The 13,689-nt window shown below is 41.5% G+C and overlaps 1 protein-coding gene across 2 annotated transcripts in view; it reads left to right on the top strand.

Moving 5' to 3' along the window:
• LOC107043175 (phosphatidylinositol 4-kinase beta) overlaps nt 1-13,689 on the top strand; it is a 52,131-nt gene that overhangs the window by 6,753 nt on the left and 31,689 nt on the right. Inside the window, exon 2 of one of the 2 annotated variants that reach the window (XM_015264536.1) lies at nt 5,546-5,823. The exons of the other annotated variant lie outside the window; for it this stretch is intronic. Coding sequence (XP_015120022.1) covers nt 5,645-5,823 — 179 coding nt within the window. The 5' untranslated portion in view covers nt 5,546-5,644. The remainder of the gene's footprint in view (nt 1-5,545; nt 5,824-13,689) is intronic. 2 annotated transcript variants of the gene reach the window in all.

Below are 13,689 nucleotides of genomic sequence, written 5' to 3' on the forward strand. Positions count from 1 at the left end.
TATATTGCATAGAAATTTTTCCCCTATCCTCGATTAATTTAGATTTTCAACTCGGTCCGTGAATAACATCTGGGCGAGTTTATTTCTGAGGTTATTTTACGCGGGTAATTTGCACGTTCGATTTTCTCATGAAATTCTCAAATCGAATCGGAGCATGAATTATAAATAAATGTAGGAAAGAAATATCTTTTTTTCTTAGAGCCGAAGTGATTGAAAATAGTTTCTGTTGCGCGGAAAAAAATCAATTCGATTCATACGAAAATGATCGTGTGCTCGTTTTGGAAAAATGACTGAAATCTCCCAAACAAACAAAAACAAATGTTTTTGCAAAAAAACTGCGCCAAGAAAAAGTTTTGTGGGGTCGTTTCTGGAAAGAAGAAACATTTTTTTCTGGAAACCACAATTTCCATAGAAATTTTGCAAAAATAAACAAACAAAAATCAAAGCCAAGTCAAGGAATGTCCAATGGATCATGGAATGTGCTATCAGATTATTATGGGGAGGATAACTCTGAATAGAAGGATTGTCAAAAAAATCTTCATAAAATAAAAAATTCAGTAGAGACAGGATTCAAAGTTCTTTCCGCGCTAAGAACTTTGAATCCTGTCTCTACTGAATTTTTTATTTTATGAAGATTTTTTTGACAATCCTTCTATTCAGAGTTATCCTCCCCATAATAATCTGATAGCACTTTCCATGATCCATTGGACATTTCTTGACTTGGCTTTGATTTTTGTTTGTTTATTTTTTGCAAAATTTCTATGGGAATTGTGGTTTCCAGAAAAAAATGTTTCTTCTTTCCAGACACGACCCCACAAAACTTTTCCTTGGCGCAGTTTTTTTGCAAAAACATTTGTTTTTGTTTTTTTGGGATGTAGCATTCTCGGTAAAAATTGCCTCTTGATGATGGTTCTTGATAAGCCAAGGGATTGCTTAGATATATTGACAATAGTCAACCTGAAATTTTACAGTCATTTTCTATGCAAATATTGAACCTTGAAATTTATTGCTCAATTCCTCTCTTCTAGTTTTTTCTCTAAATTAATTCCTTTTTATCATCGAATAAATATCGGTACCAAAAGTGGCGGAGAATACCTCAGATGCCATTCATAACACCATGCACCCACTCAGTGATATCATTTCTCAACTTTATAAAAAATATCCGAATTACCTGAAAATCTCCAATGAAATCATCGAAATATTGACAACTAAATTTGACGACTCATTCATTATTTATGATAATTACTACGTATTTATGTTTGACAATGTATCCATTGAAGCATAGAAATTCTCTGGAAGAGGAATCTTGACGACTTGACGCAGCTTATAGCTTCATATATTTGAATGAATTGCTGAGAAGTCATAAAGTGTTATTGCTTCCTGACGAGAAGCCGAGGAGAAGCGATTTATAGATTGTTTGGGGGTTCCGTCATTCTTATATTTGTATGAGAAAGTCCACCAGCAGTTTCATTGCTTAATATATCTCATGATACTGTTGAATGAAGGACTATTGATATGATTAAAGCTCAAATCAATGAATCATTCTTTTTTGTCTACCTCTTCCATCCATTTTATCACTATTATTCTCCATAGGAGTCGTTTTATCATCCTGACGAGCTGGTGTGCCCGGCGTTACCCAGGCAACTGTTTTTTTCTGCATCTTACTTTGAATGGAAAATGATTTGTCAATTCATTCTTTGGTGGTTTACCCAGGTTCGGAATGAAAAGTTGCAGGCAGCTGTATGTTCGATACAGCTGTAATTGTACGTGGATACGTCCATGGTCTTTCCTTGTTTCTCAAATTTCCTAGAAACTCCTTGCATACCCTCGAATTTTCTAGAAACTCCTTGAATTCTCTTGAATTTTCTAGATACTCCTTGAATTCCCTCGAATTTTCTAGAAACTCCCTGAATTTCCTCGAAATGCCTAGAATTTTCTAGAATCCCGATAGATGGCGCTGCGTATAAGGACCATTTCCCAAAATGACCCCCCATATTGAAACCATAGACGTATCCACAACAATATCTAGACTGACCTTACCACTGCACCAGATATTTACACTCTTTGATTTATACGATGTTAACTCTTTGATTGCCAATTTACGACTGACGGCGGAGCGTGCCGATCCGCACTTTTAATTTTGAATCTAGAAATTTCTGCACTGGAAATTTCTATAACTAACAACCTGTCGGTATCTTACCGATCGATCGACGGTTGGTAATGTGTCGACAGTCAGCATCGGCGATAGATGACACGGCTGCATAAGCATTTTTTTACCGAATGACCCCCCAAAACGAAACCATAGACGTGTCCACGTCAAAAATAAAAATCATGAGCTTCACTCATATTTTTCTAGAACTCTCAATTCTTTCGAATTTTTAACAAACTCCTTGCATTCCCTCGAATTTCCAGAAATTCCTTGAATTCCCTCGAAATTTCTATGAGGTAAATGTACTTATGCTCGTCCCTGTCCCTACGCTCGTTCGGATGTCGCGAGCTATGAGATTTTAATCATTATTGAATAATAAGAGAGAAAAATCCCATTCACATTAACTAGTGCTATGACAGAGTGAATTCTTAAGCCGCAAATTAAGAAACTCACCTTTTTAAAATGTTGATATCTCCGTTATAGCAGTAAAATGGGATTAAAAATCCCTCAACTGAGGTTTTGGATACTTACAAATTCAACAAAAATTCATAAATTATAGTAATTTCTAAACATTTCACTGAAATATCGGCAATTAGAAGAATAGGTTCAATGAAAATGGCATGATCCTATACTCGTTTTCCAACCAACTGTCGACTGGTATAGTCGGGCCAAAAGTTCTTTTTCCTTTGGAGAAAATGATTTTCCTTTGTTTTCACTGACAAATCAACAATTTGACAATAGAAACCATGGAAACTCGTTACCTGAAACTAAGTTCAGGTGAGAAAAGAATTTTTGATTGGACTATAACGGACTAAACGGATGAAAAAATCGTTCGAATGGTTAGACTGTCCAATTGAAATATAATATTGTACCTCGAGATATTTTTTAATGTTGTTTTATCACAAAATAGGATACTCACGAAGTAATTAGTTCAGATATAACCTTTCCATATAACTCAAATCACGAGACGAGGATATGGACATGTGTCAAACGTGCATGGGGACAAGTGAGCGAGCGTATCGGGACATGGGACTTGCCATATTTACGAACGATTATTTATTAAAAAAATAATAATTATCATGATTAATGACTTTTCCAGAAATTTTCACTTTGCTCGCTATAACTTGCGAAACCCTTGAATTTTCTGATAATAATTTATTTTCACATATATACCCTTTCGGATTTTTACATTTTGTTCCCTTCCCAAATCCCTTATAACTAGGTATAATCGAACTTAAATAATAATACCTTTTTATTATCAAAACCTTGAATTTTCTATAATTTCCTCGAAGATGCAAGAATGTGATCCAGAACACTGCCGAATTTTCCCCAATTCTTCATAAAACACCGGGATTTTTCAGATTTTTCGAAGAATCTGAAGACTTTTCAGGAAATGCTAAAAATTTCAAGAAAATGTGTCATTACAGAAATGGATATAGTTTGTCTCATAATAACCACCATTGGACATTCTCAAGTTTCCCCGAAACGTCTAGAAATTTCATATACCATTAGGGAAATTCAGTTTTTTTCATCTCTGAGAAGCATCCATCATTTTCTAGAAAATTCGAGAAACCTCCAAAAAGTTACGGAAATTTCTAGAACTTTCTGCATTTCACCCCCTCAGTGGTTGATTTAACCCGTCCGTAGGTGCGCGGTTTCACCAGCATTCTTGAGGCGCGCGATGAGAGAGTCCCTCAGCGGCTTCTCGTAAAAACAGAGCCAAATATTGCCACATGTGATAAAAAAAATTTTTCTACTCAACCCTGACCGCTAAACGACTTTTATCACCACCCGACTCAACTAAAAAAGTTACTTGAGACATTTAAAAAATGTCAGCAAAATATTTGCACTTCTAGGGTATATTTCCTATGGAGTGAAATTTTTTGTGAGGGGAAACGCTCATAGCGCGTCTACTAACGGGTTAAAAAAAAAGAAAAAACATGTATCTATTAATTTCGAAAGAGGAATCTACATACGAATTTTCAAGTCTCTAACTTCAGCGGTTTTCGAAATCGCCTAAAAATATTTGCTTCCTTTTCACTTGCTTAGGGGATGAATTTCCAAAAACCCTTTCTTAGTGGGTGCTTACGTCACCAAGGGAAGCTGTAGGCAAAAGCTCATGGTCGTAGCTCTAGTAGTTCGGGATATGTGAAAACAGGCTTCTCCTTTATAATATAAGATTGGCAAAAAAAAAGCAGCCAATTAGTAACAATTTAAAAAGTGAATCTTTGTAATTTTGTAATATTTACAATCGACTATCCGCTATTAAAGAAAAAGTCCCAATTAAAAGAGATGACAGTCAGTTTTTTCTATATCATTTACCTCATAATAAACGAAACGTCCGGATTAAGTGAGATAACGCCCATAAGACCTAAAAGTTGGTTTGTCTGAAACATAGAACACATTTTTATAATCCTCTAATCATTGAATAACTACAAATTCGAACCGTTAAAATTATCATCGTCACCGAAATAATTGGATCACGTGATTGAATTAATAAAGAAGAGGTGCGCAACGGTTCGAATCAATACAGCTTTCTCATTATTTTGTGGTAATCTTCTTAAAAATGATTCTAAAACGAAATGTCATAAAACCTGTTTTATGGTGAATTTAATTTCATGCAAAAAAATGTTTACTGACATTTTGTAATAGATCGAATGTTTTATGAAATAATTGCATAACTAATAAAAATTTCACTTGGTATTTGAAAGAAACGCATCCATCATGCCATTACCTCGGTCACTCTCAGATTGAGAAAAAAATTTTAAAGCAGTTTTTCTTCTCTCAAAATTTTATGATCTGTCAAAACGAGCTCTGGATATCTCCATAATTAACACAATATTAGTCCTAATTGGAATATTTAAGAAGCAATTTTCGAATCATTCCTCTAATGAGTGGTTGGATGAAAAATCATCTAAAGATCGTTTTGGTAGCTAGCTGATGAAATTCTTCACAAAAGACCTCATTAATATGATTAATTTTTAAAAGGAATCCCAAATTTTTCAAAAATCGCACAATGAATACGCAATTTCTACTCTCTGAAATTTCTTCCATCTTTCAAAATTTCATATTTAATTTACAACTATCACTCGGCACGACACTATCAATTAATAACTCTCCCCAACCTTCCCCGGCCTGCATTAATCATATAATTTGCATGTAGTATGTTTCATTCGACTTTATCCAATGTCAAACTGGGACTGAGGACGCTAATTAATCCAATTATGCAGGAGAAAGAAAGATTTGAGCTCAGTAAAAGTTCTAATACTTTGCATAATTCACGGAATGAAGAATCAATATAGAAATACTTGTCTGCTTACATTGAATTTTGCAGCAATTTATCCCAAAATATGAAAACAGCTGGAGGAATCATTTTTTGATGATAACTTTTCGTAGGTCCAATAGATAGTAAACAAACTAAAAGACCTGGAACCGGCAATGATGAGCCACAGATGACTGTTAGCCGAGCCCGTTTAGCTCTCTTCCATCTTTAATATGAGCAAAGCAGTCGGAGTGCCTACTGGTGGACAAAATCACCAGGAGTGTGTGGGAAGCATCAAACGACACAAATCATCAAGCTGTAATGTACCACTCGTACACGGCAGATCAAATCCACCAATCAACGGACGCAACAGACTGACCACTCATCAACGAAACCATAGCTTGGACTTTAGGTACATGGCAAAACCCATTGTTCTTCATTTGATTATCATTATTTGTTTGTACTTCATGTTTTATAGTTTTTTATTTAATGATTTTACGTTATCGATGTTACGGAGGAATGACTGGAGATCTCGAAAAGTCGTGTTTTTCTTTGCAGGAGAGAAACTCACATCGAAAAATATGTGACACTGGGCTAATTTCATGTATTTATTTATTTTGCCACATGTATACCCTCTCGGGTCTTTACATTTTGTTCCCATCCCTTAACACTTCAGAACTCGCGCTATAAGCGCCGCGCCGCCTTTTTCAAATTTTCGCTTGCCTCTTGCAAAATTGAGCTTTCAAAAAATTGAAAAAATTAGAATGCCTAGCTTGAATCATTTAGAATGGATTAGCAAGGTTCTTATCCGCTGAAAATCCATCAAGGCTACGAAAAATAATAAATTGTTGAGGCTCATACGCAAAAGCGGCGCCGTGCCGCCCAGCGCGAGTAACGAAGGATGTAAAATTTTCAATTCCGCTGTTGCTGTTTCCCGCTCGCCGCACGCTCGGCGCGTACCTATGAACGTGACAACGCTGCGTTACTGAAAGCACAGGCGGCGCAGCGCTCACCACGCGAGTAACGAAGTTCGGTGGCTGAGCGCGAGTTCTGAAGGGTTAAATACTAAGAACCCTGTTGTGTAATAGTATGCATTTTGAGTTACAATCAGTATACAAAATATAAAAGAAAACATAAATGCCATAGGGGCTGTTGTCTTAACTAGAGAAAACATGAATGCCATAGGGGCTGTTGTCTTAACTAGTAACAATATATATTTTAAACTTCACATAGTACCAAATACATATTCCTCTTTGACTAGTGTCAGGAATACAATCTTTTTATAGTCCCTGAACAGTAGGTCTTTTGAAAAAAAAAAACAAAAGAGAAGAAAAGAAAATTATGAGTACATTTTAATTGACTGCCCCTTCCTTCGACCTTTTTTCGCATGAAATCCGGGGACTTGAAGTGCTGTAATACTAAATGAAATATAGTAGAACGTAAAATCGGGGACTCACGTAGCCATCACCCACGCCATCAAAATCGGTTAGCCGGGAGTACTCCTCGGCCGCGTCGTCATCATAATCACGGCTCTTAGTTTCCTTCCCCCCATCCACTCCTTGTGTGCCTATGAAACATTTATGTGATAAAATGAATTGAAATGAAATGCTCAGTAGGAGGCACATTAGGAAGCAGGTGCCGGCGAACTGCTCTGCACCTCCTCCCTCCTCCTGATGAGCTTTTCCCACTCCCTGAAGAATTTACACAGCTCCGGGATCGGTCTTCCCCCCAATAGCTCTACAATTGACTCTTCCCTACCAAGGATTCTCCAATCGTCCCAAACTTCTTTTAGGACTCCCCCTTTTATAATATCACAGCTCAGGATATGCTCCAAATCTTCAGAGCCCTCCCCACATAGTCTACAGCTCATGTCCTCATATCCCTTGTTTCCTGCCTTCCCAACATTCCCACCGCGCAAGCGCGCCCATATCACCTTGTTCCCCCAAGACACTCTTTTCATTCGCCAGTAGCAGAACTCATCGTCCCTCTTCCTCAGGAACTTATAATTTGGATTAAACCTGGATCGAAGAATCTTCTCCCTGTCCGAGCTATGTACCTTCTCCCTCCCTTTGTCTAGGTACTCTCCTACCTGTTCCCCAAATTCTTTATTCTCAAGATCTCTCAGAATCCCCAGTAGTTCCTGACCTTCCCAATCACCTAGAGCCCCCTCCAGTTCCCTACCCCAGGCCGAGGGATTTCGATTGCTCAACGCTCTGATTTCCTCCTTCAGACATGATCTAACCAGCCTATCCTCTTCCAGTCTACTCACTTCTCCTAGGAAGTGAAGCACACGTCTTCTGGACTCAAAGATAACACTCTCCCTACCGCTATCAGCCCTCCACAGATAGTCGGGCGTGATTTTGGGGACACCCATCCCCATTTTCGTGACCCTCCCTTGAACTCGCTCCATTGGTGGTCTTTCCTTTAGCCCCCAGATTTCTGTTCCGTATATCGCCCCTGCTTTACCCAGTGTATTTAGGATATACAGTCTGCTATTCAGAGAATGAAGCCCCGCTCTAGCCGACACCCCCCACGCCGCGTTAACCGCTCTTGCCCCCTTTCCCGCCATTTTACGGATGTGCACCCCACTTGAATTCCTAGATGAGAAGCAGTAACCCAAGTATTTGAAGCTGTTAACTACTTCAACCCCCTTTCCATTGATCTTCCATCGTTCTCCCTTCTTCCTGCGTCCCCCCCCCCCTAAAGATTCAAATCTTGGTTTTATTTACGTTAATTTCCAGTTTATTCTTGACAACATACCTCTCAGCAGTGTCCAGCATGCTTTGTAGACCACCTGCGTCCTTGGCCACAACCGCGATATCGTCTGCGTACTTTAGACAGTAGACTTTCGCTTTTCCAATGACCGATCCCCCTTCATTCTTTCTGTCCCATTTATCATCAGTGTCCTCCATGAACAGATTAAATAGAATTGGACTTAGTGGACATCCTTGTCTAACCCCCCTTCCCGTGAGAAATCTATCAGTGATCCCTGACCCCGTGATAACCTCATTCTCTGTGCAGCTGTAAATAGCCCTAACCATATCATAGAAGCGAGCCCTAATACCCACCTTCCACAATTTCTCGAGGAGCAAGTGTCGAAGGCTGCTCGTAGGTCAACAAATGCTGTATATAACTTACCCCCTTTATTCTTTATTCTGTTTCCTATCAGCGAATTGAGGATGAATATTTGTTTCCTTGTTCCTCTTTTCCTTCTGAACCCCCCCTGACTCTCCCTGAATTTTCCTTCCCTCTCCAGCCATCCTCCCAATCGTTTAGCCATGATGCTGGCCAGCATCTTATACCCCAGATTTAAAAGCGAGATCCCCCTGTAGTTTCCTACGGCATTCTCGTCCTCTCCTTTGTGAATGGGAAAGATGCGTGCCACCTGCCATCCATTCATCAAAACTCCTGATTCCCATCCCTTTTGCACTACCTTTTATAATTCATCCTTCCAATTGTCAGGTAAATTCTTCAGAAATTCTCCAGTGATCCCATCTTCCCCTGCCGCTTTCCCATTCTTCAAGGCTTTCAGCGCTCCACCTAACTCTAGGTATGTGATGTCGCCGTCCAGCTCCTATACTTCAACCCACTCTTCCCACCCTTCCCATTCCCTGTCCTCATCCCTATCCAAGTTAGCCCCCCCCCCCTCCAGTTGATTCGCCATCTGGTTTAGCCAATGTTCGTCTGATATGGACGTCCCCTTCCTCGCCTCACGGGCTCGGCATTCCCTGAGAGCCTTCCAGAATTCCCCCATGTCCCTACTCACCTTAACCCTATTTTTCTTTTCCTCAGCTAATTCTTTCAGTTTATCTTTGGCCATTTGCTTCATTTTAGCTTTTTCTTTCGAAAAAGACTTCCCTGTCACTCGCTTCGTGACTACGGAGGTAGCGTTTCAGTAGGTTGAAGATTATGCTTCTTTGAATCTTATATTCGTCCCCCAGCCACGCGAAATCATCTTTTGGACGTCACTTCCCTACCCTTTTAATCATCCCTGTCTCTTTCGCTGCCTCAAAGATGGCAGCTTTGATTTTTCCCCAGCGAGCATTTATATCCTCCCCTTCCTCTGACTCAATCCCCTTATTTCCTAGGTAGTTCTGATAGGATTCACCAGACACTGGTCTCCAGACGAGTTTAATCTCCCCTTCCCTAGATTTCTCCGCCCCCTCTTCCCTCTTTGGCCCTTGGGGCAACCTAGGCGCTACTCCACTGGGCCCCCTCAGGGTTAGAGCAACCCGTAGATGGTCCGAGTCAATTGTAGGCCAAATATTAATCCCCTCCAATACATGAGGATCCCCTTCATGGAGTACCAGATCAATGACCGAGCCGTCCACATCCTCCCGGTTCCCCACGAAGGTGATGGGTCCTTCCCAGTCCCCTTTGATAGCACCATTAGCCAGTACCAAACCCTCAATATCACAGAAATTTATCAGTTTCCTCCCATCCCTAAGTATTTTCTCGTCCCTGGATTTCCGCTGAAAGCACTCTTTCCCATCCCCAGCCTGTAGTGTGCCCACTCTGGCGTTAACATGATAGACATAATTATGATACTCTCCTATTTCTCTACCTTCATCTATAACATCACATTTCTTTTAGCAATTGCTCAATCCCTACATTATTGTACCCTGCAATCAGTCTACATTTCCTCCCCCCCCCTTGGCTAGCTTTACCCCAGAGATAACTGCCCCATTAGAGCAAGTCTTGAGTTTAATATCATTTCCCAGGGTATTCCTGGTCACCACTAGTATCCCTCCCATGCCCCTCCCCTTTTTCTTCCTTTTGATAGCCCCTTGGTGAACCCACGTAAAATCGCTTGACAGACTTTCGACTCTCTTCATTAGCCCCTTTCCAAGCTCGCTGAACTTTCCCCCCATTAAGCCCAGCAACGTTCCAGCAGGTGGCCCTAATGTGAGTATTCCCCCCCCCCTCTTCAGGTAGTCAATTATTAATGTCAATGTTACCACCGTTTGAGATCCTCCCACCGGTGCTCTCATCTTGGCTCTCCATGTCCACCAGTTCAGCTCTCTTCTCGTCCCATTTAAACTCCACGTTGTTCAGTAAGATGCTCTGTTGGAAGCTCAGGACTCTCGCGCGTCTCCCAAGGTCCCTTGCGCGCCTAGCCAGCGCCTGAAGATATTCAGTCACCTCGGTCTGTCTCAGAGTTAGATCATCCTCCCACGTGATTCCCACTCGTTTCAGCTCCCTTTGATTATACCCCTTCATCAGTGCTGATTTTTACGTATGGATGGCCAGCTGGATGAGGAAGTCTCCTGAGGGCAGTGTCTTGACACCCAGTACTTTAAGATTCAGCTTAGTGACAGACTTAACAGCAGTAACGAAGGCCACCGCTTCCGTCCCCGGGAAAGCATTCAGTCCTTTTACTATCACGTTGTTCTCCCTCTTCCTCCTTACTTTCATCTCGTAGGTTATCACTCCCTTGCCCAATTTCTCTGGCGCCCCCTGTCTCACTGCAAGGCCCTCAAGCAGGTCAGCACTTCTTCCCCGAGTAGTCCTGTGCATCCTTGGCGTGTCGCCCGTCCGACTTCCCTGGATCTCGATAGTGTTGCCATTGCCATCTCTATTTACTGTGAAATGCTCCTGTGAAGGCGGCGGCTGATCGCGTCCACTCCCATCTCGCCATTGCTATTGCTGTGTACTTGTCCCTTACCGTCGACCTCCCCAATCCCCTCAGCGGAGGGATCTGCGCTTCTGTCATGTGGAGATTCACTCCTCCTCGAGGCCCTGGCTAGGAGTGAGACCCTCCTAACCTCCTTTTCCCGTCTCCACTCCCTGGCCATGGCGAGCTCCAAGTTTTTCTTCACTTCATCAAAGCCGTAATCCACCCACTTTCCCACCGTCTCCACAGCATCGTTGACTTTCTCCACTTCTGTCAGGATATCACTCAATGCTCTGTCTAGTCTTTCGCCAAACCTGTCAGCTCTCACAGTTGGGGTCTCTTTCCTGGACATTAACGTCTTCAACATTTCCTCAATGTTGTCAAGTCTTTTGTTTACCTCATTATTGTCCACAGTTCCACAGGAGCTGTACAGTTTCCCACAAGACTGACACACGAGAGCCCCCCCCTGGCTGTGTGTTGACGGCTATTGCTCCCTCTCCCTCATGAATTATACCGATTTCAGGATTGGACCCCTTCTCAAGGGCCCCATTCCTCCCCACGGATTCTTTATGAGTCAAAACACCCTCTGCAGGGACGCCATTCATTCCCACAGGTACTTGAGGAACCAATTCACCCTCCGCGACACCATGTCCTCCCACAGCCTGCTGTGAGTCCATCAGATTGCCCTCTACCTGCTCCATACTCCCCATCGCCTTTAGTCCCGCTAGATTTATCTGATATAAATTACCGGTGCTGCTTGCCTTCGCCAAGGGCAGAGGGTCGTCCTCATTCTCCTGGTCCATTCCCCGGAGACCTCCCCCTCCCTCCCTTGGTGAGCTAAGGCTTCTCCCATCTCTCGGGGAAGTGCATCAGTTTCGGGCAAAAACATTTACCTCATTGCTTCTCAGGAAGTAGTCGGCAATCTCCTCGGCAATCCCCTCCTGGTGACAGTTTCCTCTTTCGGTGGCCTCCCTCTCTTCCTCTTTACCTTCCCCTCTGTCACGGTGGGTCTCTCGGACTGAGCTTCCCCCGAGTCCATCGGTCGTTGCTCCTCCCTATCTGTGGCGCCATCCGTGAGCTGCGAGTCGTACTCGTTCGCCCCAGCGTCTCTCTGGTCCTCCCGCTCAAATTCGTCTCCTCTCTCTCTCTCCTCCTGGGCTCTCTCTTTCTATCCTCATCGTAACCTTTTCCCAATGCTAGCGAATGAAATGTGCTGCAAACTCTTCAGGAACGCCTTCCCCGATAAGACCTATTATCTACACCCATGCTCCAGGTATTCCGGAATCGTTTCTCACCAAACTTACTCGCGGGACAACGCTATTTTCGATTAATAAACCGTTAATACCGCAGAGCTAAAATCCAACGCATCTACCCTTTACGACCGCAGCGCCCTCCCCTAATTTCATATATTTTCTTTGTTCAAATTATGTAATTGGCTACAGATATGTTTCCGCGTGGAAAATTGCAATAAAAATGATCCGCTGAGATTTTTGTTTAATACTGATAATTACCGAGATCATTACATGTTTAACGCATTGTTTTTCTCACGATTTGGTTTTCGCCGTTTTGTAGTGGTGGGCGTGCGCTACCGTGTTTCTCTTATGGTGCAGTAATACTTGGACCGACCCCCACTCCTTTCACACCGAGATGATTCGCGACGTTTATTGACGTAAAGGGTTTAATTAATTTTCGACCTAATGACAAATGTATTATGGTGACATTTGAGGAAAATCATCATGGGGAAAATTGGGTTTAGGAGAAAATATCAGCAGATATTTTTGCAGTAAAACTTATAACGATGAAACTGACCCCCCATCCTATTAAAAAAATCCAAAAATTGTCAACCTTTGGAAGAGCCTTTTTTTAATGATTATGTTACATCGCATTAACTCGATCTTAAGAGGTAACGGAACCGACCACAAAATGACGTTTACCAAAAACAAGTTTTCTTGGATTCTATGTAATGAGAATCAATGAAACTTTTTCCCCGTATTGAGAGTAACGGAACGCATCGGTCTCTTCTCATGCTTTTCTTATTTATGCAAAAAAAATGCAAATTATTTAACGGCAAGGACCAGGGCAAGGCCGACGCCATTTTATTTGTAGGAATTTGCCAAGTCATGGTAGATTTTTCTTAGCCGATGGCTATTTTCATGGGAAGAGAGCGATCGAGTGAGGTCCAAGACAGAGATTTTGAGTACAAAAACGTACTTTTGTTGCGTAATTTTCGTAAAAACTTGTTTATGATGATTGGGTGGTATCCAGGAGGTAACATGTCCTTTACAGGGCACCAATTGTAAGAGGGAAGTACTTTTACGAGTCAGAAGATGATGTAGAATGTTTCCATACCATTATTATTTATTTATATCCATTTATTTATATTTTATGGGCTTTTGTACTTTTCACGTACAAAATCCAAAAAACCACGGGAACCTGTAATACCGATAGGGGGGACCCCTAACCTCTACGTGCAACGGGTTCCGTTACCACTTAAGGATACTACGAAATCTGATCAAAACTGTATATGGTTAGATCTCACCATTCCGTCCGCCCGAGTTTTGAAATTTTGACTTTAAATACACGACGTATCTTGAAATGTTTTTTTCTAATATGGTAAATTTTCCTCAACGTGAATAATTTGTGATTTATTTTTTAAATGTATTT

Source organism: Diachasma alloeum, unplaced genomic scaffold (genome assembly GCF_001412515.2).
Source record: "Diachasma alloeum isolate Michigan unplaced genomic scaffold, Dall2.0 Dall_scaffold_00550, whole genome shotgun sequence".
Taxonomy (NCBI): Eukaryota; Metazoa; Arthropoda; class Insecta; order Hymenoptera; family Braconidae; genus Diachasma; species Diachasma alloeum.